The sequence below is a fragment of the Podarcis muralis genome, chromosome 18 (genome assembly GCF_964188315.1).
Source record: "Podarcis muralis chromosome 18, rPodMur119.hap1.1, whole genome shotgun sequence".
In the NCBI taxonomy this organism is placed as follows: domain Eukaryota; kingdom Metazoa; phylum Chordata; class Lepidosauria; order Squamata; family Lacertidae; genus Podarcis; species Podarcis muralis.
Window position 1 is genome coordinate 9547027 of NC_135672.1, and position 25186 is coordinate 9572212.

At 52.7% G+C, this 25186-nt stretch overlaps 1 protein-coding gene across 3 annotated transcripts in view; it reads right to left on the minus strand.

Annotated features, from left to right (window-relative positions):
* Positions 1-1749: 1749 nt before the first annotated feature.
* ANO8 (anoctamin 8) overlaps positions 1750-25186 on the minus strand; it is a 44391-nt gene continuing 20954 nt past the window's right edge. For 2 of the 3 annotated variants that reach the window (XM_028713601.2, XM_028713604.2), the window contains exons 6-18: positions 24054-24170; positions 23282-23409; positions 21677-21838; positions 20765-20917; positions 19891-20017; positions 19210-19265; positions 17721-17795; positions 15132-15275; positions 12960-13724; positions 10909-11100; positions 9538-9669; positions 8402-8512; positions 1750-6479 (exon numbers count right to left, since the gene is read on the minus strand). In XM_028713601.2, the coding sequence (XP_028569434.2) occupies positions 5802-6479; positions 8402-8512; positions 9538-9669; positions 10909-11100; positions 12960-13724; positions 15132-15275; positions 17721-17795; positions 19210-19265; positions 19891-20017; positions 20765-20917; positions 21677-21838; positions 23282-23409; positions 24054-24170 (2840 nt within the window). In that variant the 3' untranslated portion in view covers positions 1750-5801. The remainder of the gene's footprint in view (positions 6480-8401; positions 8513-9537; positions 9670-10908; positions 11101-12959; positions 13725-15131; positions 15276-17720; positions 17796-19209; positions 19266-19890; positions 20018-20764; positions 20918-21676; positions 21839-23281; positions 23410-24053; positions 24171-25186) is intronic. The other variant, XM_028713603.2, reaches the window with a different exon arrangement.

The window sequence follows — 25186 nt, forward strand, 5'->3', positions numbered from 1 at the left end:
GGTTGCAGCGCTCATCTCGCTTTATTGGCCGAGGGAGCCGGCGTACAGCTTCCGGGTCATGTGGCCAGCATGACTAAGCCGCTTCTGGTGAACCAGAGCAGCGCATGGAAACGCCGTTTACCTTCCCGCCGGAGCGGTACGTGCTTTCGAACTGCTAGGTTGGCAGGAGCAGGGACCGAGCAGCGGGAGCTCACCCCGTTGCGGGGATTCGAACCGCCGACCTTCTGATCGGCAAGTCCTAGGCTCTGTGGTTTAACCCACAGCGCCACCCGGGTCCCTAGTCCAACCATAGCTGTCAACTATTTCCCTTTTCTTGCAAGCAATCCTATTTGGAAGAAGGGAATTTCCCTGTAAAAAGGGGAATCGTTGACAGCTATGAGTCCAACCCTCTTGGAGTGCACAGGAACCACAGCCATGGAATCCAACCCAACAGTTCCGCTAGACGTTTAGCTGTGCAATGGGACTTTTCCTCCCAGGCACCCCATAAATCTGCTCCAGGATAGGGAATCCGCCCCCCCGGACTTAGATTTAGAGGTCATGCGGGAAAGAGTAGACCGTGAGGAGTAGGGCTGGGCGATACCCAGTTTTCGACATCTTGATACATCACTAGCCAAATATCACAATATACCAATATATCCCAATGTCTGGTACAGTGGTACCTTGGTTCCCAAACGCCTTGGTTCCCAAACGCCAAAAACCCGGAAGTAAGCGTTCCGGTTTTTGAACGTTTTTCAGAAGCCAGACGTCCAATGTGGCTGTCGGCTATTGTTTCCAGTGTGCCTGCACCAATCAGAACTGCGCCTTGCTTTTGGAACATTTCAGAAGTCAAACGGACTTCTGGAATCCATTAAGCTTGGCACTTTTGTTTTTGCTATTTGTTTTGCGTTTTGGTTTTTGAGGCTTTTTCAGTTTGTTTGTTTTTGTGACTGTGGAACCCAGTTCAGCTGCTGATTGTGCGATTGCGGAAATGGATAAAAGCCCCTCATCTAAACAATGACTTTTGTCAGTGCAAGTAAGAATTTTTTTAAAAGATTTTTTTTAATCATCTACTATACTGTCTTATTTATTTTATAATACAGTACAGTGGTACCTCGGGTTAAGTACTTAATTCGTTCCGGAGGTCCGTTCTTAACCTGAAACTGTTCTTAACCTGAAGCACCACTTTAGCTAATGGGGCCTCCTGCTGCTGCCGTGCCGCCGGAGCACGATTTCTGTTCTCATCCTGAAGCAAAGTTCTTAACCTGAAGCACTATTTCTGGGTTAGCGGAGTCTGTAACCTGAAGTGTCTGTAACCTGAAGCTGAGGTATGTAACCTGAGGTACCACTGTACGTTGATTATTGCTCTCATTTTATGGATCAACAGTCTCTTTAGATAGTAAAATTCATGTTGAATTGCCATTTTAGGGGTTGTTTTTAAGAGTCTGAAATGGATTAATCCACTTTGCATTACTTTCTATGGGAAAGCGTGTCTTGGTTTCGGAACGCTTTGGTTTTGGAACGGACTTCCGGAACAGATTAAGCTTGAGAACCAAGGTACCACTGTAAAAGGATGGAGCTATGTTGCGGCGTTGACTGGCTTCACGGTTTCCCCCACAATTGTGATTTTTGCATATTTTGCCCATTTGATTCTTAAAACTGCTTTCAAATCCAAGAGTTTGGGAGAAGGGACCCTGTGTATCTTCTAGCTACGGAGAAGTGATTGTTTGCGAGGTGCGTGCAATAATTCCTCCCCGGGGGGTCTCGCTCCCCTCTTTTTGAAATATATCTTTTTTTTTATTGCATTTCTGCTGATATTACAAAAATATGACAAAAAAATAACTTAAAAGAAATTGAAAACCCGCCCCAACGCTTTTTTCCTTTTGTTTCCTTCTTTTGTCTGAGACGCCAAAAGTAAATTAAAACGCAGCAAGTTAATAAATAATAATAGTACTACTCCCCTTTTTTCCTGTCCCGCTCCGACGACAACCACAAACCCCACCCCACCCCAATTCTTTCGGACAGTTCATTGCTTGGAAGAGTAAGACATTGAAACAGGTGGTCTTATAAATTGCTCGCAGGGATCTGTGTCGGGGCTTTGCCATGGGTGGGGGTGTTTGCTGGGTTTTTTGGGGGGTCTACGAACTCTGCATTCTCACCACCACCTCCCTATCACCTTCAAGGATCTCTGAGAGGCACTCCCCCAAATCCTCCCCCCCCCCCAGTCGGGTTTGAAACTTTGGTAGGCTGACATCATGAAGGTCGATGAATTTCTGGGCCGCCGTCGAAGCACCTTCTACAATAAAGGCTATGCGAAGACAGCATCTATAATCTGTTGCAAGTGCTCGCTTTTTCTACAGTGGGTTAAGCGCTTGCCCACTTTGGCTAAATTGTGTCCTGTTCTCGGGGGGGGGGGGGGACAACGATGGGACTCAGGTGCCTGCAGTCCACCTGGTGAATGGACCCTCCAAGCTGGACCGTCGTCCCACCGCCTTGGCAGCGGGTGTCAAGAACCCCGCAAGCCTTTTCTGGCGTCAATGCATACCGTATTTTTCGCTCTATAAGACGCACCAGACCACAAGACGCACCTAGTTTTTGGAGGAGGAAAACAAGAAAAGAAATATTCTGAATCCCAGAAGCCAGAACAGCAAGAGGGATCGCTGTGCAGTGAAAGCAGCAATACCTCTTGCTGTTCTGGCTCCTGGGATAGCTGCGCAGCCTGCATTCGCTCCGTAAGACGCACACACATTCCCCCTTACTTTTTAGGAGGGGAAAAGTGAGTCTTATAGAGCAAAAAATACGACAATCTGCAAGAAATCCGTACGGGTCGTCAGCACCCATCCCCACCTGCTATCGTCGCGTTATTGCTGTTACCGAAAAGAAAGGAAAAAAGCTCGTCGCCTGTTGCAAAAAATAATAATAATAACATAGCGCTTCCGCCGTGGAAGAACGATATAAGCAAATGCAGTCCATTCTTTCGTCCGCCACGGCTGATGTTTTTCAGAGAGCGGTTTGCAGTTGTAGACGTGTGGGTACCGCTCTTCCTTGCCTCGCCAGCCCAAAGGGTCAGCGACGGAAACGGCCGTTATGTCTAAGTTCCTCGCAGCACATGACTGCTTTCAATGGCTTTTTTAGCAGGGGGGTGGAATTGCACTATTGGCCAATGGTGCGTCGGATCCAGCGAAGTCATGGGAAACACAGCTAGAGATCTGGAGAGCTGGGCGATTTCTTTCCCTTATTTTTTTCCTCTTTCTGCAAAGCGGCACTCTCCGTAAGTCAGGTGGCGAATGGGGGGGAAAAGACAAAAGTTGTCGTTTCCTTGGGATCTGACCTGAGATTCCGTCTCTTGGCTTGCGGCGTGATCCATTTGGGGGGGCCACGACGGACGGAGGGGGAAGGTGGCCCTAACTCCATCCCTTCTAAGCTGAGCGAAGCACTAACCGCAGCGTTTTGCGAGCTGGGAGTCGGTGCGTGTGACGGTAAAGATGCGATTTCGAAACAGCCGGAGCAGGGAGACCTGTCTACTCTTTAAGCAGCTGCGGTTGGGCCAAAGGACTTGGGGTTTTCCCCTCCGTAGGACATAGAGTTTCGCGACTGTGGGGAAAGAAGGGGGACAGAAAACAACCCCACACAAAGCCTTGCCAGGTACATTTCCCCAAGTGGCTAAAAGTTCTACCTGTGGCTACCTCTCTAAGCTACACTGACCGATTTTTCAGCTTGCGCCAAATTAAAAACGGCAGAATACCTGCAATTAATTGCGAATTTCCCTCCCCCCCCAAAAAAAAAATCTGGCCGAAACTCTCCCTGCTTCTATCCTATTCACACAGCAAATTAAGAAAAGGCAGCGGCCGGCTGTTTAAGTTCCATCCTTGGCACTGCTACTGCGGTCTGAAGTCCTTATTGCAATAATTTTGTCCTTTTTTGAGAGAGAAAAAAGCACGCACCGGTCTCTTTCACATGTTGCAAAGGCGAGGCGATGTCTCCTCGGCCTTTGTTTTCCCTGCCACTGAAAATTATAAAAAAATAAATAAAAAATCATGGATTTTCCAGAACCATCCCTTCTCGCCCCCACCCACCCCCCGCCTGCTTTTTTACGAGCACCGTCAGGAAAAGCAAAACCCAAAAATAATCCCCTTGTTTTCATTCTGTTTAGTGCAAGATATGTTGACCATGCATGGACAGTTCAAAACAGTGTCTCGTCTGCTCCCAACCGCTTCCTGGTACTTCAAATTCCACCTCTGTTCTTCAAGCAGAAAAAGGGAAAGGGCGGGGCTTGTTCTGTTTTACTGGGTAGATTTTACCGGCGGGGAGAGGTGAGAGGCAAATAGGAGATTAAAAATGGTAAAGGGACGCCCTGACCGTTAGGTCCAGTCGTGGCCGACTCTGGGGTTGCGGCGCTCATCTCGCTTTATGAGCCAAGGGAGCTGGCGTACAGCTTCCGGGACATGTGGCCAGCAGGACTAAGCCACTTCTGGCGAACCAGAGCAGCACACGGAAACGCTGTTTACCTTCCCGCTGGAGCGGTACCTATTTATCTACTTGCGCTGGTGTGCTTTCAAACTGCTAGGTTGGCAGGAGCAGGGACCGAGCAACGAGAGCTCACCCCGTCATTGCGGGGATTCGAACCGCCGACCTTCTGATCGGCAAGCCCTAGGCTCTGTGGCTTAACCCACAGCGCCACCCGCGTCCCTCAAACAGGAGATTATTCGTCTCTAATTCAAGTGCCCACAAACGTTTACGATGAGGACTAGCGACATGGCTGGTTTTGCACACAGCCTGTTCGGAAATCATTGGAATAAAATTTGGCTGACGCAACGTGAGGCAAAGCTGAGGCTACGATTTCGCTGCGAAGGCTGCCCCTTTCCAGATTTTCAGACGCAACCTTTGAGGGGAGGTACTTAGCGCAACCTCTCCGTTTTAAGGCAGTGATTTACTTTGCCAAATACAATATACTTTTTGCTGTTAGAGGGAGGTGGAGGAAGGAAACACAGACCCGGGAATTAACATTACCCATCATTCCTCATGTTGAGCAGAGGGATTTGAGGAGCAAATCTGAGCCGAGGTTTTCCATCCTATCCAAATCTTCTTTGGGGCGGATGTAGAGTAGCTGCAAGACTAAGGAGCGGGGGCTCAACAGCCCCTCAAAACACAAAGGGGGGTTACCTGGAAGGAGGGGACACAATCCGACAGGACTCTTGAGAGTCAAGCAGACCTTGTTCTCCTCATAGAACTCCCCCAAACTCACCATTTGTGGACTCTCCTCCCTAGCCTAAAATAGGGGGTTGGCTGAGACCCCACAGATTTTTGCCCAAAGAGGGGGTGGTGGAAGGGGGCCCTCTCCTCTAAAATGCAACAAAAAGCCCTTCAGAAAGACTGCAGGAACAGCTCTGATAAGGGAACTGATGGGGTTGGGGAGGAAGCCATGTGCTGCCAGTCAACAGCCGCACCCCAAAAACCTGTGGCTATCGCACCTCAAAAATCTGCAGACACCCCCTCCATTTTGAGGTTCTTCTGCCTCTGGCGTTCCTGAGTTGGACCGTGCCTCAAATGCGTCGGCCGCCAGCGGCAGCCCAAACCAGGTGCCAAGCTTGACCCATCCGGAACACCAGAGATATTTGGGGAAGGGGGAACCTTTCTACTTTTCAGGCTGCGACCTCAGCAAGCTGCCAAATCGACTCCCCCAAGTGCCACCGCCGCGGCCAAATGGTGGACCTGCCCCAAATCCGCTTGAAGAACCGACCGGCAACCCAATTCCGCCTTTCTCTCCCTCCCTGTCCTTTCTCTCTCTCTCTCTCCCCAGCCCTCGCCCGGAGGTAGGGGGACGGTTAGAGTTTGTGCCCCGGACCCTCCTCCTCCGCCGCCGTTCGGATCTCCGGTTCCTCCTCGGCCTCATCGTCCACCAGCCCGTTGAGGTGCGATCTCTGTGCCGCGGGTTTCTCGTCCGCCGAGGTCCCGGGCCGCGGCTGCTGCTGCTGCGGAAGAGGGGCCGCGCCGTTCCCCCCTTCCGACTTGCTGAAGTTGAACAGTTTGCTTGGGTTGAAAGGCTTGGTGGGCGACTGGACCTTTTCGGTGGTGGCCTCCCGCTTGGTCTCCGGGGATTTGAGGAACTTGAAGCTGAGGAAGCCGGGCAGTTTGTTGTCGGTGCCGGTGGGGGACTGCGGAGAGCGCGCCCCCGATGTGCTGCCGCCGCCCCCCGCCCCCCCAGACAAGAACTTCCCCTGCAAGGGAATTATTTGCTTCAGTTTCATGACGTTGTTGGTGGCCAGCAGAGAGCTGGGCCTTTTGGGCTTCTCCGAACCGTGGCCCGAGCCCCCTGCCCCCTTCCCTTTGGGCTGGCTCTTCTCGTGGCCGGTCTCGGGGCCCCCTCCGTCCGACTTGCCCTCCTCCCGCCCGCTCTCCCGTTCCTTGCGGGCGTGATATTCGGCGTGGCGCTGGCGTTCCTCCTCCTCTCGCTTGCGGCGCTGTTGCTGCTGGAAGTGGTGCTGCGCCTGGCGTTCGTGTTTCTGAGGAAGGAAGACCACAGGGTCATGTTTCATGTCTTTAATTCACATAATATACATTCAGGGAAGCTGGTGGCGCTGTGGGTTAAACCACAGAGCCTAGGGCTTGCCGATCGGAAGGTCAGCAGTTCGAATCCCCGCCATGACGGGGTGAGCTCCCGTTGCTCGGTCCCTGCTCCTGCCCACCTAGCAGTTCGAAAGCACGTCAGAGTGCAAGTAGATAAACAGGTACCACTCCAGCGGGAAGGTAAACAGCGTTTCCCTGCCCTGCTCTGCTTCGCCAGAAGCGGCTTTGTCCTGCTGGCCACATGATCCGGAAGCTGTACGCCTGCTCCCTCGGCCAATAAAGCGAGATGAGCGCCGCAACCCCAGAGTTGGTCACGACTGGACCTAATGGTCAGGGGTCCGTTTACCTTTACCTAATACAGTGGTACCCCGGGTTACATATGCTTCAGGTTACATACGCCTCAGGTTACAGACTCTGCTAACCCAGAAATAGTGCTTCAGGTTAAGAACTTTGCTTCAGGATGAGAACAGAAATCGTGCTCCGGTGGTGTGGCAGCAGCAGGAGGCCCCATTAGCTAAAGGTTAAGAACAATTTCAGGTTAAGAACGGACCTCCGGAATGAATTAGGTGCTTAACCTGAGGTACCACTGTAAAGATTCTTTACAACAAACAACTCCAAAATAAGCAGACAACTCCAAAATAAAATCATATGTAACAAAACCATAAGTCTCATGTTTTCATTTACACTGGTCTGATACCTTTACTTAATATTTCTTGCCGCTTTCTGCTTTCCTTATAGAATCTTTGTAAACATTTAAATCTCTTAAATACTATACCGATCTTTAACAGTTTCAATTAATCCCTTCAAATCCTTCCCCCTGCAACCTAGCAGTTCCCTCCACCCGTTTGTGATATCAGAATGATTAGAATGGAGAACCAAATTTATTGAATTCGCGGAGATGGCAAAATGAACAGCATCAATTAGAGGAACGCCCTCCCATCCGATGTCAAGGAAATAAACAACTATCTGACTTTTAGAAGACATCTGAAGGAAGCCCTGTTTAGGGAAGTTTTTAATGTTTGATGTTTCATTGTGTTTTTAATATTCTGTTGGGAGCCAGCCAGAGTGGCAGAGGAGGTCCAGGCAGATGGGCAGGGATATGGGTAGACAGCCGCCCTGGACACAGAATTGACCTGTGCCTCCGTGGACGGCGGTGAGTCCAAAATGAGCCCCAGGCTGCGCACCTGGTCCTTTAGGGGCACAGTTGCCCCATTCAGGACCAGGGAGTCCTCCACACCTGCCCACACCCAGAACAGTACTTCTGTCTTAAGTAATAATAATAATAATAATAATTTATTATTTATACCCCGCCCATCTGGCTGAGTTTCCCCAGCCACTCTGGGCGGTTCCCAATCAAGTGTTAAAAACAGTACAGTGTTAAATATTAAAAACTTCCCTAAGCAGAGCTGCCGTCAGATGTCTTTTAAAGATAGGATAGCTGCTTATTTCCTTCACATCTGAAGGGAGGGCGTTCCACAGGGAGGGAGCCACCACCGAGAAGGCCCTCTGCCTGGTTCCCTGTAACCTCTCTTCTTGCAGGGAGGGAACCACCAGAAGGCCCTCAGCGCTGGACCTCAGTGTCCAGGCAGGACAATGGGGGGGGGGAGACGTTCCTTCAGGTGTACTGGACCGAGGCCATTTAGGGCTTTCAAGGTCAGCACCAACACTTTGAATTGTGCTCGGAAACGTACTGGGAGCCAATGCAGATCTCTCAGAACCGGTGTTATGTGGTCCCGACGGATTCTGATCAGGATTCTGAGTTTACCCTTGTAAGGCATTCCTGCAGCAAGTTCAAAGCCATCCCCGGGGTCAACAGAGCTTGTTCCTGAGTAACCGCGTGTGACTGGGCCAGACTCACCTTAAAAGCCTCTCGCCGCTGGTACTCCAGTTTTGCCATTTCCTCCGCCACCCAGCCAGGGATGTCCGGGATAGCCACTTGGATGACGTACTTGAGCAGGAGGGCAAAATGCTATGGGGAGAAAACAGTGGGGTGAGAGGGGCTGAGGCCTACAGCTCCCTGGGCATAAGACATCGCCATTGTTGCTATTGTTTTGCTTTCCAACACCTCCCCATGCGAAACCATGGTTTGCCGGAGTCTTGCAAACCATGGCTTTTTAGAACCATGGTTTGCTGCATAGCTGTCAACTTACAGATTTGAAAATAAGCGACCAGCAGCCTCGAAAATAAGGGATCAGCAGCCAAAATAAGGGATTTTCCGGGCACAGGTATGTTCAACTTCTGAGCCCCTCTGAGCCGAAGGCAGAAAGCCCAGCCAGCAGCCCAACGAAGCCTCAAGCGGTGGTTCCCACAGCGCAGCAACCCGGCAAAGGGGATGCAGCAAGGAAAACCACCGTCATCTCTCCGCTGGGAAGCGCTGAGCAAAGGCGAGTCCCCAGGCAACGCAGCCGATTTGATTGGCACAAGGCATGCAAGCTCCACCCCCCAGTCGTTCTTAGACTCCTTATTGGGTGAGCAACGCAGCCAAGCAACACAGTTGGAGCCTCCCTCCTCCCTGGCCGGCAGGGAGGGAGGGAGAGGAGCTGCTTCCTTTGAAACCCAGGAAGTTTAAGGGACATCATCAGTAAGGGACAGCAGCGGGACAGAGCGCTGGGATAAGGGACTTTCCCACCAAATCAGGGACGGTTGACAGCTATGGTTTGCTGCATGTCAGAACCCGATGGCCTCGCTGAATGGTCGTTTTTTCGGCAACCCCACCCATGATGTTCACTGAGCTGCGGTGCAAAGACAAGAGCCACACAAGGAGCAAACCGTTGCTTCCTTTGCTCGACCCGTGGTTTGCTCAGCAAACCATGGTTAGCACAAAACCACAACTTTGGTGTTCTAGCTCAAATGGAGCCCAGGCGGAAAGGCAGATCTTAGTGAGCAGACCTGGGACATCCCAGTTATGGAACTGGGGTATTTCAGCTTGGGATCGTGGTCCGAAGGAGGAGAACCGAGTTAGGTGTGTGTGTGTACGGCAGAAAAGGGCGTTACCTCCAGCACCACCACGGATATGATGGCCCCCTCTGGGCTAAGCCAGGGGAAGAGGCGTTGAAGTTGCCCGCACTGACCGATCAAGTAGCAGTTCACCACGATGGCTAGGACACCCATGGCTTCCATCACCTTCTGCAGAGGGGAAAAGAAGGACATTTTCCTAAAAGAGACTAGCAATTTTTTTTACCAGAACATCTATATAGCTAAGAACTTGCTGCTGAGATTGCTTATTTCCTCCTCCCAGCCAACCCATTTTCCTTTCGTGTCGTGGCTTTGTAAGAAGTCAGGGCCTGTTTCGTTTGTGGGGATTTTTATTGTTATTATTTTAATTTATACCCCGCCCATCAGGCCGGGCCTCCCCAGCCACTCTGGGCAGCTCCCAACAGAATATTAAAAACACGATAAAACATCAAACATTAAAAACTTCCCTAAACAGGGCTGCCTTCAGATGTCTTCTAAAAGTCAGGTAGCTGTTTATTTCCTTGGCATCTGGTGGGAGGGCGTTCCACAGGGCGGGCGCCACCACCGAGAAGGCCCTCTGCCTGGTTCCCTGTAACCTCACTTCTCTCAAGGAGGGAACCGCCAGAAGGCCCTCGGAGCTGGACCTCAGTGTCCGGGCTGGACGATGGGGGTGGAGACACTCCTTCAGGTCTATGGGGCCAAGGCCCGTGAGCAGTATCGGAAGGAAGTTAAAGCATGAATTCTAAGCAATTCAACTCTTTTAGAAAAATGGTTTTATAAAACAATGGCCAGTGTGGAAGAAGGGGAAAGATGGGGGGGGGGGAGAGAGAGAGATCAACAATAATACTGGAAGTCAGGGTCATCCGTTGTAACGGACTTGCCCGAAGATTTGGGACAGACGGAACGAACAACTTGCTTCATGGAAGAAGAATAAATTTACAGAAACTGCTGTCTCAGGACACAGCCTTGGGCTCGACAGGTGAATGCGAAGTCACAGGGAGTGAGGTGTGGCCCGAATGGATGGCTATGACAGTTAAATGGAGCCTCCAGGTATAGAGACCATGTGCTCGCTGTGCGTTAAACCACAGAGCCAAGGGCTTGCCGATCAGAAGGTCAGTGGTTCGAATCCCCGCAATGACGGGGTGAGCTCCCGTTGCTCGGTCCCTGCTCCTGCCAACCTAGCAGTTCGAAAGCACGTCAAAGTGCAAGTAGATGAAGAGGTACGGCTCCGGCGGGAAGGTAAACGGCGTTTCCGTGCGCTGCTCTGGTTCGCCAGAAGCAGCTTAGTCCTGCTGGCCACATGACCCAGAAGCTGTACACCAGCTCCCTCGGCCAATAAAGCGAGATGAGCGCTGCAACCCCAGAGTCGGCCACGACTGGACCTAATGGTCAGGGGTCCCTTTACCTTACCTGCCACTCCCCGATGCTTTCCACCCGCTGGCCAAAGGGGCGTTGGAGACCCGTGCAGAGCTTGAAGGCATCGCTCCGTATCTCAATGATGTTGTTGATCAAGGCGCATGTGGCGGCCAGAGGGAAGGCGGACGAGAAGAGGACCACGTAGCCAAACTGGATGAACATCTCTTGGTAGTCTTGGAAAGTGTCCTGGATCGGGGGGGGGGGGGAGAGAAAGAGAAATAGGGGGTTGTATGAGAGAGAGAGAGAGAGAGAGAGAGAGAGAGAAAGGGAAGAGATTGGTGTGCAAGAGAGAATAACAATAATGTTATTACCGTATTTTTCGCTCTATAGGACGCACCGGACCATAGGACGCACCTTGTTTTAGAGGGGGAGAACAAGGGAAAAAAATTCTCCCCCTCTCTGCTCAGCGCCCCTTCAGCGAAGCAGCAGGAAAACGGAGCCCCTTCCAGTTCTCCTCCCGCCTCGCTGAAGGGGCGCTGTGCAGCTCTCCCTCTCTGCTGAAGCCAGGAGAGTCTTGCTTTCCCAGCTTCAGCAAAAGGAACCCGAAGCCTGTGGAGCACAGCGGGAACTCGCGCTGCGCTCCGCAGGCTCCAGGCGGCTATCTCTGAAGCCTTGAGAGCGAGAGGGTTGGTGCGCACTGACCCCTCTTGCTCTCCAGGCTTCAGCGAAAGTAACGCATAGCCTCCGGAGCACAGAGGGAGCGCTCCCTCTGCGCTTCGGAGGCTTTGCATTGCTATCGCTGAAGCCAAGGAGCCTGCATTCGCTCCAAAGGACGCACACACATTTCCCCTTAATTTTTGGAGGGGGAAAAGTGTGTCCTATAGAGCGAAAAATATGGTACATTGATGATGACTCCTTCATTTCAACCAGCCTCGTGCAAGGAGGACGCAGCTGGATATATTATAATACAGTCATACCTCGGGTTACAGACGCTTCAGGGTGAGTTTTTTCGGGTCATGGACCGCCGAAACCCGGAAGTACCTGAATGGGTTACTTCCAGGTTTCTGCGTTTGCGCATGCGCAGAAGCGCTAAATCGCGCTTTGCGCATAAGCACCGAATCGCAACCCGCGCATGCGCAAAATGCCCCCTGCTGAAAAAGTTTGCTGACCACTGTTTTTGCCTCTGAGGCTACCAGGTTATTATCTCTCGTTCATTCCTGAGGTCCCCAGTCACTTCCCTGTCCTATAGCTGTCAACTTACAGATTTGAAAATAAGGGACCAGCAGCCTCGAAAATAAGGGACCAGCAGCCAAAATAAGGGATTTTAGTCAACCAGCTGAAATGCAAAGTTAAAAGGGACCAGATAATTTGGGAGAGCAGCGCCGGTTTTTAGCCCTTCGTTTCCAGAGGTTGCTGCTCAAGACACCAGCCGATGAAACACTGCAATTAAATAACTACAAGCAGCAACCACTTTTTGCGCAAAACGAAGTCCGAGCTATGAAGATGCTGCTGCAGTTCTGTATCTTTTCTCTCGTGCTCCATCTGCAGCTCTCAGTTCCATCAGGCGGGGCGGGAGGAGGGGGGGGGCGGAAATAGCGCCCAAAGTAAACCCGCAGATCAGACCATCTATGCTAGTCTACCACTACAAATCTATGGGAGAAGCACTTGCGGTCCTTCCCTTGTAGCTCTTGGAACACCTGCCCGCGCCTCCGCCTCCTCTCTCTGAACTGCTTTCTCTATGGTTGCCCTCGCTCTCCTCTCAAGGCTCCTCAGTCCCGGCGGGGAGGCGCTCCCGGGGGCCGAGGCTGGTGAGAAGAGGCCGAAGGGGGGGGGGCGGGCCGGGCAGCCAAGCAACACAGTTGGAGCCTCCCTCCTCCCTGGCCGGCAGGGAGGGAGGGAGAGGAGCTGCTTCCTTTGAAACCCGGGAACTTTAAGGGACATCATCAATAAGGGACAGCAGCGGGTCACGGCGCTGGCATAAGGGAGTTTCCCGCCAAATAAGGGACACTTGACAGTTATGCCCTGTCCGTCCCCCCGTGCTTCACCCCGATGTGCCTTCCTTCCCTCCTCCTCCTCTGCGCTGCCCCGGGTGCTGGCTGCCTCACCTCGTACTTCTTCATGCAACTCTCCACCTCGGCCTGGGCCAGCTGGGCGGCGAAGACCTCCTCTGGTGGGTCGATCCAGGAGCTCCTGCTGGACTTCCGCCCTTCCTCTCCCTCCTCGCCTTCCTCGCCCTCTTCCAAGGGGTTCCTGACGCCCCGTGGCCTCCGGGCTCTCATGGTCACCGCCGGCTCCTTGGCTTCCGGCGCTCCCCGCAGGGGACTCCCGGAGGCCCCGTCGCTCTCGTCATCGTCCTCGCACAGCTCGAAGACGGAGGCCGGGTCCATACCTTTCTCCACCATGGTGGGGCTGCCTTCCTCCAGGAAACTGGCCCCTTCCTCCAGACCTGGGTCGCCGGCCTTGCGGTCGGCCTTCTCGATGAAGCTCACTTTCTTCAACTTCAGCCCGCAGTCGATGATGCTCTCGTCCTCCGAGTCGGAGTCCTTCCTCTCCTCATCCTCTTCCTCAGGGACGCCGCAGCCGCCGTTGAGACATTTCTTCTCCCCGCGGGGAGCCCCCTCCGGACCCTCGGCGGCCTCCGGGCCGTGGCCGGCCGGGGGGTCCCCGCCGTGCCGGGGACCCCGGTGGTGGGCTCCGCGGGGCCTGGCCGGGGCACACTTCTGGGCCAGCAGGCGGAGAATAGTCTGTGCCGCCTCTCGGAAGTTCTGCGCGCTCAGGTCCCCGCGCTTGAATTTGCTGTACAAGTGCGGCTGGGAGACCTCCTTCACGTTCTGCAGGAACTGGCGAGTGATGAGGAGGGTCGCCAGCATCTGGTGGGAGGGATGTGAGAAGAAAGAGGCTGGTCAGGGAAAGGAGAACCTCAAGAGCGTCCTTCCTTGGGTGGACCACCTGACCTGGATGCTTGAGCTGAGATTCCTGCAGGTGTGTGTGGATTTGACGACCCCGGGGGGTCCTTTCCAACGCTACAATTCTAACTTAAGAGGAGCCCTGCAGCGAGAGCTGGGCCAGGCCCAAGGAGGCCCAGACTTCTGTCCTCATAAGCGGCCAAGCTGATCCCCCCAAAAGGGAAGCCCCTAGAAAGCTACAGCCTGTTGTTCTAAGGTAGACTGGCTCTGTCCATGGAGGCTCTATTTAGCAATAATGAGAAGAGCAGCTGAGTCGGGCCAGAGGGGGCCCAATAAGTCCAGCCTCCTGGTGAACCAGGATATGAGAGCTACAGCCTTCTCCCACTCTTGTTCTAAGGTAGACTGGCTCTGTCCATGGAGGCTCTATTTAGGAATAACGAGAAGAGCCCCAAGGCAGCAGTCGGGCCAGAGGGGGCCCAATAAGTCCAGCCTCCTGGTGAACCAGGATATGAGAGCTACAGCCTTCTCCCACTCTTGTTCTAAGGTTGACTGGCTATGTCCATGGAGGCTCTATTTAGGAACCATAAGAAGAGCCCCTAGGCAGCTGAGTCGGGCCCACCTAAGTCGAACCAGATGAACCAACCCCATCCTCCCAATGGGAACCCTAAAAGCAAGAAGGGAACACAAGAACATCCTCTCTCTCCTCGCTGGTGATACCTTGCGACTATTTGGAGATATTGACTCCCTCCAAGAAGGGACGCGGGTGGCGCTGTGGGTTAAACCACAGAGCCTAGGACTTGCCGATCAGAAGGTCAGCGGTTCGAATCCCTGCAATGGGGTGAGCTCCTGTTGCTCGGTCCCTGCTCCTGCCAACCTAGCAGTTCGAAAGCACGTCAAAGTGCAAGTAGACCAATAGGTACCGCTCCGGCGGGAAGGTAAACGGCGTTTCCCTGCACTGCTCTGGTTTGCCAGAAGCGGCTTAGTCCTGCTGGCCACATGACCCGGAAGCTGTACGCCAGCTCCCTCGGCCAATAAAGCAAGATGAGCGCCGCAACCCCAGAGTCGGCCACGACTGGACCTAATGGTCAGGGGTCCCTTTACCTTTACTCCCTCCAAACCGTCCAGGTTTGGGAGCATTGCTGTCTTCTGTGGGAGCGAGCTGTAAGCTCCCTCCTAGATAGGAGAACGGGTGCCCATGTCTCCCTCGTGCGAGATGTTGTCGGGGTCTCGAACGGCACGACCCTTGACCCTTGGGCCCTAGGCACGTTCCCGTAATGGCAGAGGCCAACCAACATGAGATGGAAATCAGGTCTTTCTCCCAGGCTCCCCACTCCATCCCTCTGCCCCAAGACCCCAGCCCAGCGCTCCTACTTTGGAGACAGCCAGCTGCCAACAGAAGCTCAGGAGACCCTTAAAGGAGATGAGGCAGAGGTGGAATTGGAGAATGACGGTGGGAAGGAGGGCGTCTCTGAGCTGACGCACGAGGCTTTGGAAGAGGGAAAAGATGAGCAGGAGCTGAGGAAGGCGGAGGGCCGACAGACGGACAGAGGGAGAGAGAGACACACACACAGAGAGAGAAAATGCAAAATCAAAACCCAACCAAAAAACGATGCAACGAAACGGGAAGATGAAGGGTTCGAAGTGGCTGGCAACCCATGTTGGATGCGCCGGCTGGGTTCTTTAAGACGCTGATGGACGCCTGTCGGGTTCACGTTCGGGGGGGGTGTTCTGCCAGGCAAAGGTAGACTGCCCCTTCCCATGGAGGCTCCATTTAGGAACCGAAAATGAAGGAATGGGTTTCTGTGCAGTCAGTTTGAAACTGACCCAAAATCCCCATTTTCCTCCTCCAAGGGAGCACTTCTAAAATGCATTAACTTGAGCTTTTCAAGCTCAGGAAGCTTGAGCTTGAATCAATGTATAAACAGAAAACCAAGCTGTATAAACAAGTGCTCAAAGCCCTCTCCCTTATCAGTCCATGACGGCAATGAGTGGCCTTGGCTGTTCCAGTGGAGAAGGGATGGCACGTCTGGGTCTTATCTTACGCCTGACCACACTCTGACGCACAGACCTAGTCCGGGAACAGCGCCAGGAGAGTTGGTGACCTTCTTACCCCAAGATAAGAGTGCCGGAACAGGAATACCCTTATATGGTCAAGAGTACAGGAAGAGGAACACCCTTTTATGGTGAAGAGTCCCAAAGCAGGAACATCTGTGATGTCAACCTGCGTGTATAAGCTGACGTGGTTGGATTCCTGGGGAAGGGGGGAGAGGGTGCCTGGAGGATATATATATACTGCATGAAATCTCTCATTTCTTTGGACTTGCTGTGGACGGACCACAAAAGTGCCTTCTGCTATCCGGATAGCAGAAGAAATGAGAAACCCATTTCTTCAAAGGAAACCAAGGCATGTTCTGCAGCCGGATCGGGCCAAAGGGGAGCCATCTAAGGCCAGACTCTTATCCTCACAGTCACCTAGATGCTCCCCCCCCCCCCCGGAGGGAAGCCCCCTGAGCAGAGCCTGAGGACAAGGGCAGAAATTTTCCCCTCTTGTGGTTCCCCAAGCAACTGATGTCGGGAAACGGAGGCATTTACTGTCTCCAGCAGTGGTTGGAGGATATCTCTACTGTGGCGAGTAGCCCTTCGATAGTATCCCCCTCTATGCATTTTCTTGGACCTCCCCAAAGTGGATTTCTGGAGTAATTGTTGGCTCTGCGTCCGCCGGGGAGCGAGCGGAAAGCTGGAACGCTCTTATTGCACCTCGCGGCGGAAGAACAGCGATAAAAGCAGGAGTTGGCGGATGCTTAGGGGATGGGAAGGGATGCGGGTGGCGCTGTGGGTTAAACCACAGAGCCTAGGGCTTGCCGATCAGAAGGTCGGCGGTTCGAATCCCCGCAATGACGGGGTGAGCTCCCGTTGCTCGGTCCCTGCTCCTGCCAACCTAGCAGTTCGAAAGCACAAAGTGCAAGTAGATAAATAGGTACCACTCCAGTGGGAAGGTAAACGGTGTTTCCGTGCGCTGCTCTGGTTCGCCAGAAGCGGCTTAGTCATGCTGGCCACATGACCCGGAAGCTGTACGCCAGCTCCCTCGGCCAATAAAGCGAGATGAGCGCCGCAACCCCAGAGTCGGCCACGACTGGACCTAATGGTCAGGGGTCCCTTTACCTTAAGGGGATGGGAAGAAATTTGGTTCCATTTGCACAACCCACCCGGGTTGCCTCTTCTCGAAACAAGGAGGGGACCGAAATGCTGCGATTGTTTCAAATTGGCACTTTTCTGAATTTTGCAATTTGGTTCTCCAGTGGGGGCGGGTGGTGTCAGGGGGGAGTGTTCATTAAAAAGGCATATATTGGTGCAATTCACACGTACAAATTTGCTCTGCCAGGCAAACGGGCTTGCGGGTGCTTGGGCCAAATAATATGGGAATGTGAGTATTAGGGTTAGCTTTCATGATGACTTTTTAAAATACTATATTTTTTGCTCTATAAGACTCACGTTTTCCTTCCTAAAAAGTAAGGGGGAATGTGTGTGCATCTTATGGAGCGAATGCAGGCTGCGCAGCTATCCCAGAAGCCAGAACAGCAAGAGGGATTGCTGCTTTCGCTGCCCAGCGATCCCTCTTGCTGTTCTGGCTTCTGAGATTCAGAATATATTTTTTCTTGTTTTCCTCCTCCAAAAACTAGGTGCGTCTTGTGGTCTGGTGCGTCTTATAGAGCGAAAAATACGGGACTTGATTCACAGGCTGAAATGGGAAGGGGGAAGATGGAATCCAGGAGGAGGGAAGTGATGAAAGCCAGAGAAACTGAAATGGAGGGTTCCCACCCTCTTCCCCAGTCCTCACGGCTTCGGGCACTGTGACATAATAATAATAATAATAATAATAATAATAATAATAATAATAATAATAATAATAATAATAATAATAATAATAATTTTATTCTTTATACCCCGCGAATCCCGTACCTCCTTGAGGCGATCCATGTCTTTGAGGTAGAATCCGATGTAGAAAAGACTTAGGTATGAATTTACAAACTGAAACTAGAGAAAAAGAGAGAGAGGAGATGTTATATATATACACACACAGTGGTACCTCGCAAGACAAAAAACTCGCAAGACAAAAAACTTGCAAGACGAAAGGGTTTTTTGTTTTTTGAGCTGCTTCGCAAGACGATTTTCCCTATGGGCTTGCTTCGCAAGATGGAAACGTCTTGCAAGTTTGCTTCCTTTTTCTTAACACCGTTAATACAGTTGCGACTTGACTTCGAGGAGCAACTCATAGAACGCGGTGTGGTAGCCTTTTTTGAGGTTTTTAAAGACTTTGGTGATTTTTGAAGCTTTTCCGAAACGTTCCCGACACCGGGCTTTGCAAGACGAAAAACATCGCAAGACGACAAAACTCGCAGAATGAATTAATTTCGTCTTGCGAGGCACCACTGTACTTTTACCGTGCTGTGCTCTCCAACACCTGGGCCCTGTCCCCGGTTAACCTAACATGGGAAGGCTACATTAAGTGTGGGCTGTTTAAAAGGCAGCTGAAAACAACCGTTCGTGTTTTTCCTAGATAGACACATTTCCTGTAAACTTGCTTGAGAGACACTCCTGTTGTGCTCTGACGGGCGTAACTATAGATTCTCCAACCTTCCCTAAACAGGGCTGACTTCAGATGTCTTCTAAAAGTCAGATAGTTCTTTATTTCCTTGACATCTGGCGGGAGGGTGTTCCACAGGGAGGGCGCCACCACCGAGAAGGCCCTCTGCCTGGTTCCCTGCAACCTCGCTTCTCGCAGGGAGGGAACCTCCAGAAGGCCCTCGGGAGATGGACCCCGGTGTCCGGGCTGGACGATGGGGGTGGAGACGCTGCTTCAGGGATACAGGGCAGAGGCTGTTTAAGGCTTTCATGGTCAGCACCAACACTTTGAATTGTGCTTGGAAACATACTGCTGCCTCTTCCTTTCTCCCCCGCTCCCTCTCTCCCCCAGCCTGCTGTCCAACAGGTGAAGTAGGACAACGCAGCCCACTTCTAGCTGCCCTCCCACCCGCGAGGAAGCCAGCTGGGTTCAAGCCGGTTAGCAAAGGCTCCTTTTGCTGTCTTGACAAACTGTCAAGCCCACTAGTTTGGGGGGCCCCAGGCTGCTGTCCAACAGGTGAAGTAGGACAACACAGCCCACTTCTATCTGCATGGGGAAGCCAGCTGGTTTCAAGCAGGCTATCGAAGGCTCCTCTTCCTGTCCCAACAAACCGTCAAACCCACTAGTTTGACGCACCGGACTTGGACCATCGGGTCCACCGAGGCCAGTACTGTCAACACTGGCTGGCACCAGCAGTTCTCCAGGTTCCCAGGGGGTCTCCGGGGACTGAACTTGGTACATTCTGCATGCAAATCAGGGGCTCCCTCCACCGTTCCCACAAACGTGTGGCAGCCCAACCGTTGCACCCGGGGAGCCCAAACTCACCAAGACCATTTTGATGATGAGGTGTTTTTCGTAGGCACTCTGCAAGCGATAATTTTCTGCAAGGAGAAGGAAATTTCATGTTTAGGATGTCTATCTCAAGGAAGGAAGGAAGGAAGGAAGGGAGGGAGGGAGGGAGGGAGGGAGGAAGGGAGGAAGAAAGAGGAAAGAAGAAGGAAGGAAGGAAGGAAGGAAGGGGAAAGAAAAAGGGAGGAAAGGAAGGAAGGAAGGAGGAAAGAAAGAAAGAAAGAAAGAAAGAAAGAAAGAAAGAAAGAAAGAAAGAAAGAAAGAGGAAGGGAGGGAGGGAGGGAAGAAGGAAATGAGGAAGGAATTAAGGAAGGAAATAAGGAAGTAAAGGAGGAAGGAAGGAAGGAAGGAAGGAAGGAAGGAAGGAAGGAAGAAAGAGGAAAGAAGAAAGAAGAAGGAAGGAAGGAAGGAAGGAAGGAAGGAAGGAAGGAAGGAAGGAAGGAAGGAAGGAAGGGGAAAGAAAAAGGGAAGGAAGGAAGGAAGGGGGAAAGAAAGAAAGAAAGAAAGAAAGAAAGAAAGAAAGAAAGAAAGAAAGAAAGAAAGAAAGAAAGAAAGAGGAAGGAAGGAAGGAAGGAAGGGGAAAGAAAAGGGGAAGGAAGGAAGGAAGGAAGGAAGGAAGGAAGGAAGGAAGGAAGGAAGATCCCGCAAAGAATTCACCCATGTCGTTCAGCCAGTACGCGATCTTCTTGTAGACTTCGTCGCAGGCGGTGACGATGACGGCCAGCACAATTTTTGGCAGGAAACGCACGATGCGCGGCAGCTCCTTAATGCTCAGCACAAATTCCTGGCGAGGGAAGACAGAAAGCGGGGGTTCGCGCAGGGAGGGCAACGAGGAGGTTCCCCCCGCCCGAAAAAACTCGCTGCTCGGAAATGCCAATCAAAACCAATACCGTGCGCGTGCGCAGAAGCGGCGCCTCTAGATGCAAACTTTTTGGGGTACTTAAGAACCGCCGGAACGAGTTAAGTTCGTATCCGGAGGGTCCATTGTGTATGACAAATAAATAAGCTGAGAGATTTGTCCAGAGAAACCAAAACGGATTCAGTTAAGGTAAAGGGACCCCTGAGCATTAGGTCCAGTCGTGGCCGACTCTGGGGTTGCAGTGCTCATCTCGCTTTACTGGCCGAGGGAGCCGGCGTACAGCTTCCGGGTCATGTGGCCAGCATGAATAAGCCACTTCTGGCGAACCAGAGCAGTGCACGGAAACGCCGTTTACCTTCCCGCCGGAGCGGTACCTATTGATCTACTTGCACTTTGACGTGCTTTCGAACTGCTAGGTTGGCAGGAGGAGGGACCGAGCAACGGGAGCTCACCCCGTCGTTGCGGGGATTCGAACCGCCGACCTTCTGATTGGCAAGCCCTAGGCTCTGTGGTTTAACCCACAGCGCCACCCGCGTCCCTTCAAACGGATTCAGTTACTTCTTGTAAAAATGAGAAGAAAGCAACAGATAAGGATGATGATGACAATGACAACCCCGTAATCTGTCTCTTCCTCCTGCGGAAACTTCCTCCCCTCCGAAAACGCCCGCTCACCTGTAGCTCGAAGCAGCCCAGCATGGCGAGGAAGACGAAGGAGAGGCAGAAGAGGCAGACCGGGAGGCTGACCAAGCACTGGAAGAGCAGCCGCTTCCAGGGCGGGTAGTAGAACTCCTCCGAGTTGGTGACGGGGCTCACGCGCTTCACCCCCTGCGGGCGGGGAGAGGGGTCAGCAAGGCGGCGGCCGCAGAGACCTGCCTGCCCGGAGGAGCTAGGGAAGATTGTGGGTCCGCTTGCAGCAGGGCGAGCTCAGGCCCCTGGGGGGTGGATGCGGCCCCCAGAGCCTTTCTATCTGGCCCTGGGGGGTCTCTTTAGGAACCTCGGGAGAAGAGGAGTGAATGTGGCCCCCAAAACCTTTCTATCTGGCCCTTGAGGGTCTCTTTAGGAACCTTAGGAGCAGAGGGGTGAATGTGGCCCCTGAAACCTTTCTATCTGGCCCTTGAGGGCCTCTTTAGGAACCTCAGGAGCAGAGAGGTGAGTGTGGCCCCCGAAACCTTTCTATCTGGCCCTGGAGGGTCTCTTTAGGAACCTCAGGAGCAGAGAGGTGAGTGTGGCCCCCGAAACCTTTTTATCTGGCCCTTGAGGGTCTCCTTAGGAACCTCAGGAGCAGAAGGGTGAATGTGGCCCCCAAAACCTTTTTATTTGGCCCTTGAGGGTCTCTTTAGGAACCTCAGGAGCATATGGGTGAATATGGCCCCCAAAGCCTTTCTATCTGGCCCTTGAGGGTCTCCTTAGGAACCTCAGGAGCAGAGGGGTGAATGTGGCCCCCGAAGCCTTTCTACCTGGCCCTCGGCGGACTCCTTAGGCCACACCCTCTTTCTTAAAGGAGGGAGGGGATGGTCTGGGCTTCCCCACAACGTTCTTTCCCCTGCCCCAGTTCCCAGGGCTGGATCCGGCGCCACCACTGACCCGGAATTGCGGCCGCGGCTCCTCGATGGACTCCGCCGGCGTGTCCAGGGTGCCCCACTTGTAGGCGAACTCGGCCCCCCGCCGCTTCCACTCCTCCAGGAACAGGGTGGCCCAGATGACGTTGAAGATGGCGAAGATCACACAGCAGACGTCCCGGCTGGTCTGGTGGGGGAATAAAGATAAAGGTAAAGGGACCCCTGACCATTAGGTCCAGTCGTGGCCGACTCTGGGGTTGCGGCGCTCACCTCGCTTTATTGGCCGAGGGAGCTGGCGTACAGCTTCTGGGTCATGTGGCCAGCAGGACTAAGCCGCTTCTGGTGAACCAGAGCAGCGCACGGAAACGCCGTTTACCTTCCCGCCAGAGTGGTACCTATTTATCTACTTGCACTTTGACGTGCTTTTGAACTGCTAGGTTGGCAGGAGCAGGGACCGAGCAACGGGAGCTCACCCCGTCATTGTGGGGATTCGAATCGCCGACCTTCTGATCGGCAAGCCCTAGGCTCTGTGGTTTAGACCACAGCGCCACCCGCGTCCCTAATGATTAGTAGTTTGCATCAAATATTCACACCTATTATTATTTCATGTTATAGCAAGATTCTAGAGACTCGACTGTGAGTCTTTGTAAATTGTGTTTCTAAAGGAACTTTTGTTACTGCCAAATGCCAATGTGTTTGCATCATTAAGTTTGCTATGAATACAAAAATCATTTTAAATTATTCCACTATTCATATACTTCTCCTTCACTGTATTTCACTATTCGCATATACTTCTTCCTCATTGTATTTCAGTCCAACAATTACTTTGATAAAATACTTATTTTGCTATGTGCAAATGGCTTTCGATACCCATTTAGGTTCATAAATTACCATATAGCAGGCCTAGGCAAACTCAGCCCTCCAGATGTTTTGGGACTACAACTCCCATCATCCCTCGCTAACAGGGCCAGTGGTCAGGGATGATGGGAACTGTAGTCTCAAAACATCTGGAGGGCCGAGTTTGCCTAGGCCTGCATATACCGTACTTTGCGCCCCATGGGACGCTCCGGCCCATAGGACGCACCTAGTTTTTTTGGGGGGAAATAAAGGGGAATAAAATTATTTCCCCCCCGGTGCGGGGCTGGAAGAACCAGGTCGGGGAACAGCGGGAAGGCGCGCTCTGCCTCCCCGCTGTCCCCCGAGCTTGTGGGGCTGGCGATGGGGAGAAGTGCGCTGAGCCCGGGACTGCAGGCAGCTCTGCACAACCCTCGGAGCCGGTCTCCCGAGGGTTGCGCAGAGCTTCCTGAAGCCTGGAGAGCGAGAGGGGTCGGTGCGCACCGACCCCTCTCGCTCTCCAGGCTTCAGCGAAAGCCTGCATTCGCCCCATAGGACTCACACACATTTCCCCTTCATTTTTGGAGGGGGAAAAGTGCGTCCTATAGGGCGAAAAATACGGTATTCAACACAAAAACACAGCGGCAATTTGTTGTTGACAAAGGACCGCTGGACATAGAAAGGGCCCCATTACCTTCAGGAGCTGAGGGCCGCATCAAACCGAAATCCGGCCCTGCCTCCCTTGTTATTTCACTCTCTCTTCCCCTCCCCTGTTCTACAGGTAACCCGTCCTCACCTGATCGTTCTCCGTGAAGGTGTAGAGAAGGGAGCCGAAGACAGCCGGGTAAACCATGACCGATGTGTAGAAGCCCAGCCAGGCAAAGTACATGGCGATTTTCACGCCAAAGTAGTCACAGATATCATCTGGGGGTGGCAAGGGGCAAGGAAATCAGAACCTGGCTGGACCAAAGTTAATTCAGCATCCTGTTCTTTTATTTAGGAGATGAATGAATTTTATTATTTTGGTCATACAATATCAAGGAAGTCATAAAACACAATAGGGATACCTTTGAATTTGCAAATAGGTATAACAGGGACAATACAGATATCGTAAAGGTAAAGGGGCCCCTGACCATTAGGTCCAGTCGTGGCCGACTCTGGGGTTGTGGCGCTCATCCCGCTTTACTGGCCGAGGGAGCCATGTTCTGGGTCATGTGGCCGGCAGGACTAAGCCGCTTCTGGTGAACCAGAGCAGCACACGGAAATGCCGTTTACCTTCCCGCTGGAGTGGTACCTATTTATCTACTTGCACTTTGACGTGCTTTTGAATTGCTAGGTTGGCAGGAGCTGGGACAGAGCAACGGGAGCTCACTCTGTCACGGGGATTCCAACTGCCGACCTTCCGATCGGCAAGCCCAAGAGGCTCAGTGGTTTAGACTACAGCACCCCCTGCGTCCCTGGGGGGGGGGGGTAATGTCTCTCCTTAGATCAGGGGCAGGGAGGGGAACCTGCGCCCCCCCAAGTGTTCTCAGAACAGGAGGGAGACAGGGAAGGACGGAATTGCATACCCAAAGGTTGCGGTTCGCAAATGGCTTGTACCCACGATTTCATCAGCCGGTTGAGGATCCGTTGCTCGTGGATGGGGAAGACCTGCTGGAGAATGCCACGGGCAGCCAATTCAGGAACTGCGGAGAAAAGAAAGGGGGCGCAGGAGTTAAGTGGAGCAGGGGTGCCACACCCCCCCCCCCTTCGACCCTGGATGCGCCAACAGGAGCTACCAAAGCTGTAGGTAAAGGTAGAGGGACCCCCGACCATTAGGTCCGGTCGTGGCCGACTCTGGGGTTGTGGCGCTCATCTCGCTTTAATGGCCGAGGGAGCCAGCGTACAGCTTCTGGGTCATGTGGCCACCAGGACTAAGCCACTTCTGGCGAACCAGAGCAGCGCATGGAAACGCCGTTTACCTTCCCGCCGGAGCGGTACCTATTTATCTACTTGCACTTTGACGTGTTTTCGAACTGCTAGGTTGGCAGGAGCAGGGACCGAGCAACGGGAGCTCACCCTGTCATTGCGGGGATTCGAACCGCCGACCTTCTGATCGACAAATCCTAGGCTCTGTGGTTTAACCCACAGCGCCACTAGTCCTTTGCAATTTAAAAGTTTAAAAACAGACCTACTTTGCCCTGCCGGACCCCAAGAGTGGAACGAGCTTTTGGTGTGGGTGGGCAGGCCTAGCCCCCTCCTCAGAAGTGGTACCTCCCTCAGCAAGTTTCTGCCAAACGGGTGAACTAGAAGGATGTGGCAGAAGGACGACAATGGCCATGTTATGTTTCCTTCTTCTGGTTGGGCTCGTCGCCGGTTTGTGTTTACTGATTTTAAACTGAGCTTTATTTCTTGGTTGGTTATTTTATGTAATGTAAAGGTAAAGGGACCCCTGACCATTACGTCCAGTCGTGACTGACTCTGGGGTTGCGGCGCTCATCTCGTTTTACTGGCCAAGGGAGCTGGCATTCAGCTTCCGGGTCATGTGGCCAGCAGGACTAAGCCGCTTCTGGCGAACCAAAGCAGCGCACGGAAACGCCATTCACCTTCCCGCCGGAGCGGTAACTACCGTATTTTTCGCTCTATAACACGCACCAGACCATAACACGCACGTAGTTTTTAGAGGAGGAAAACAAGGGGGGGGGGAATTCTAAACGAAATA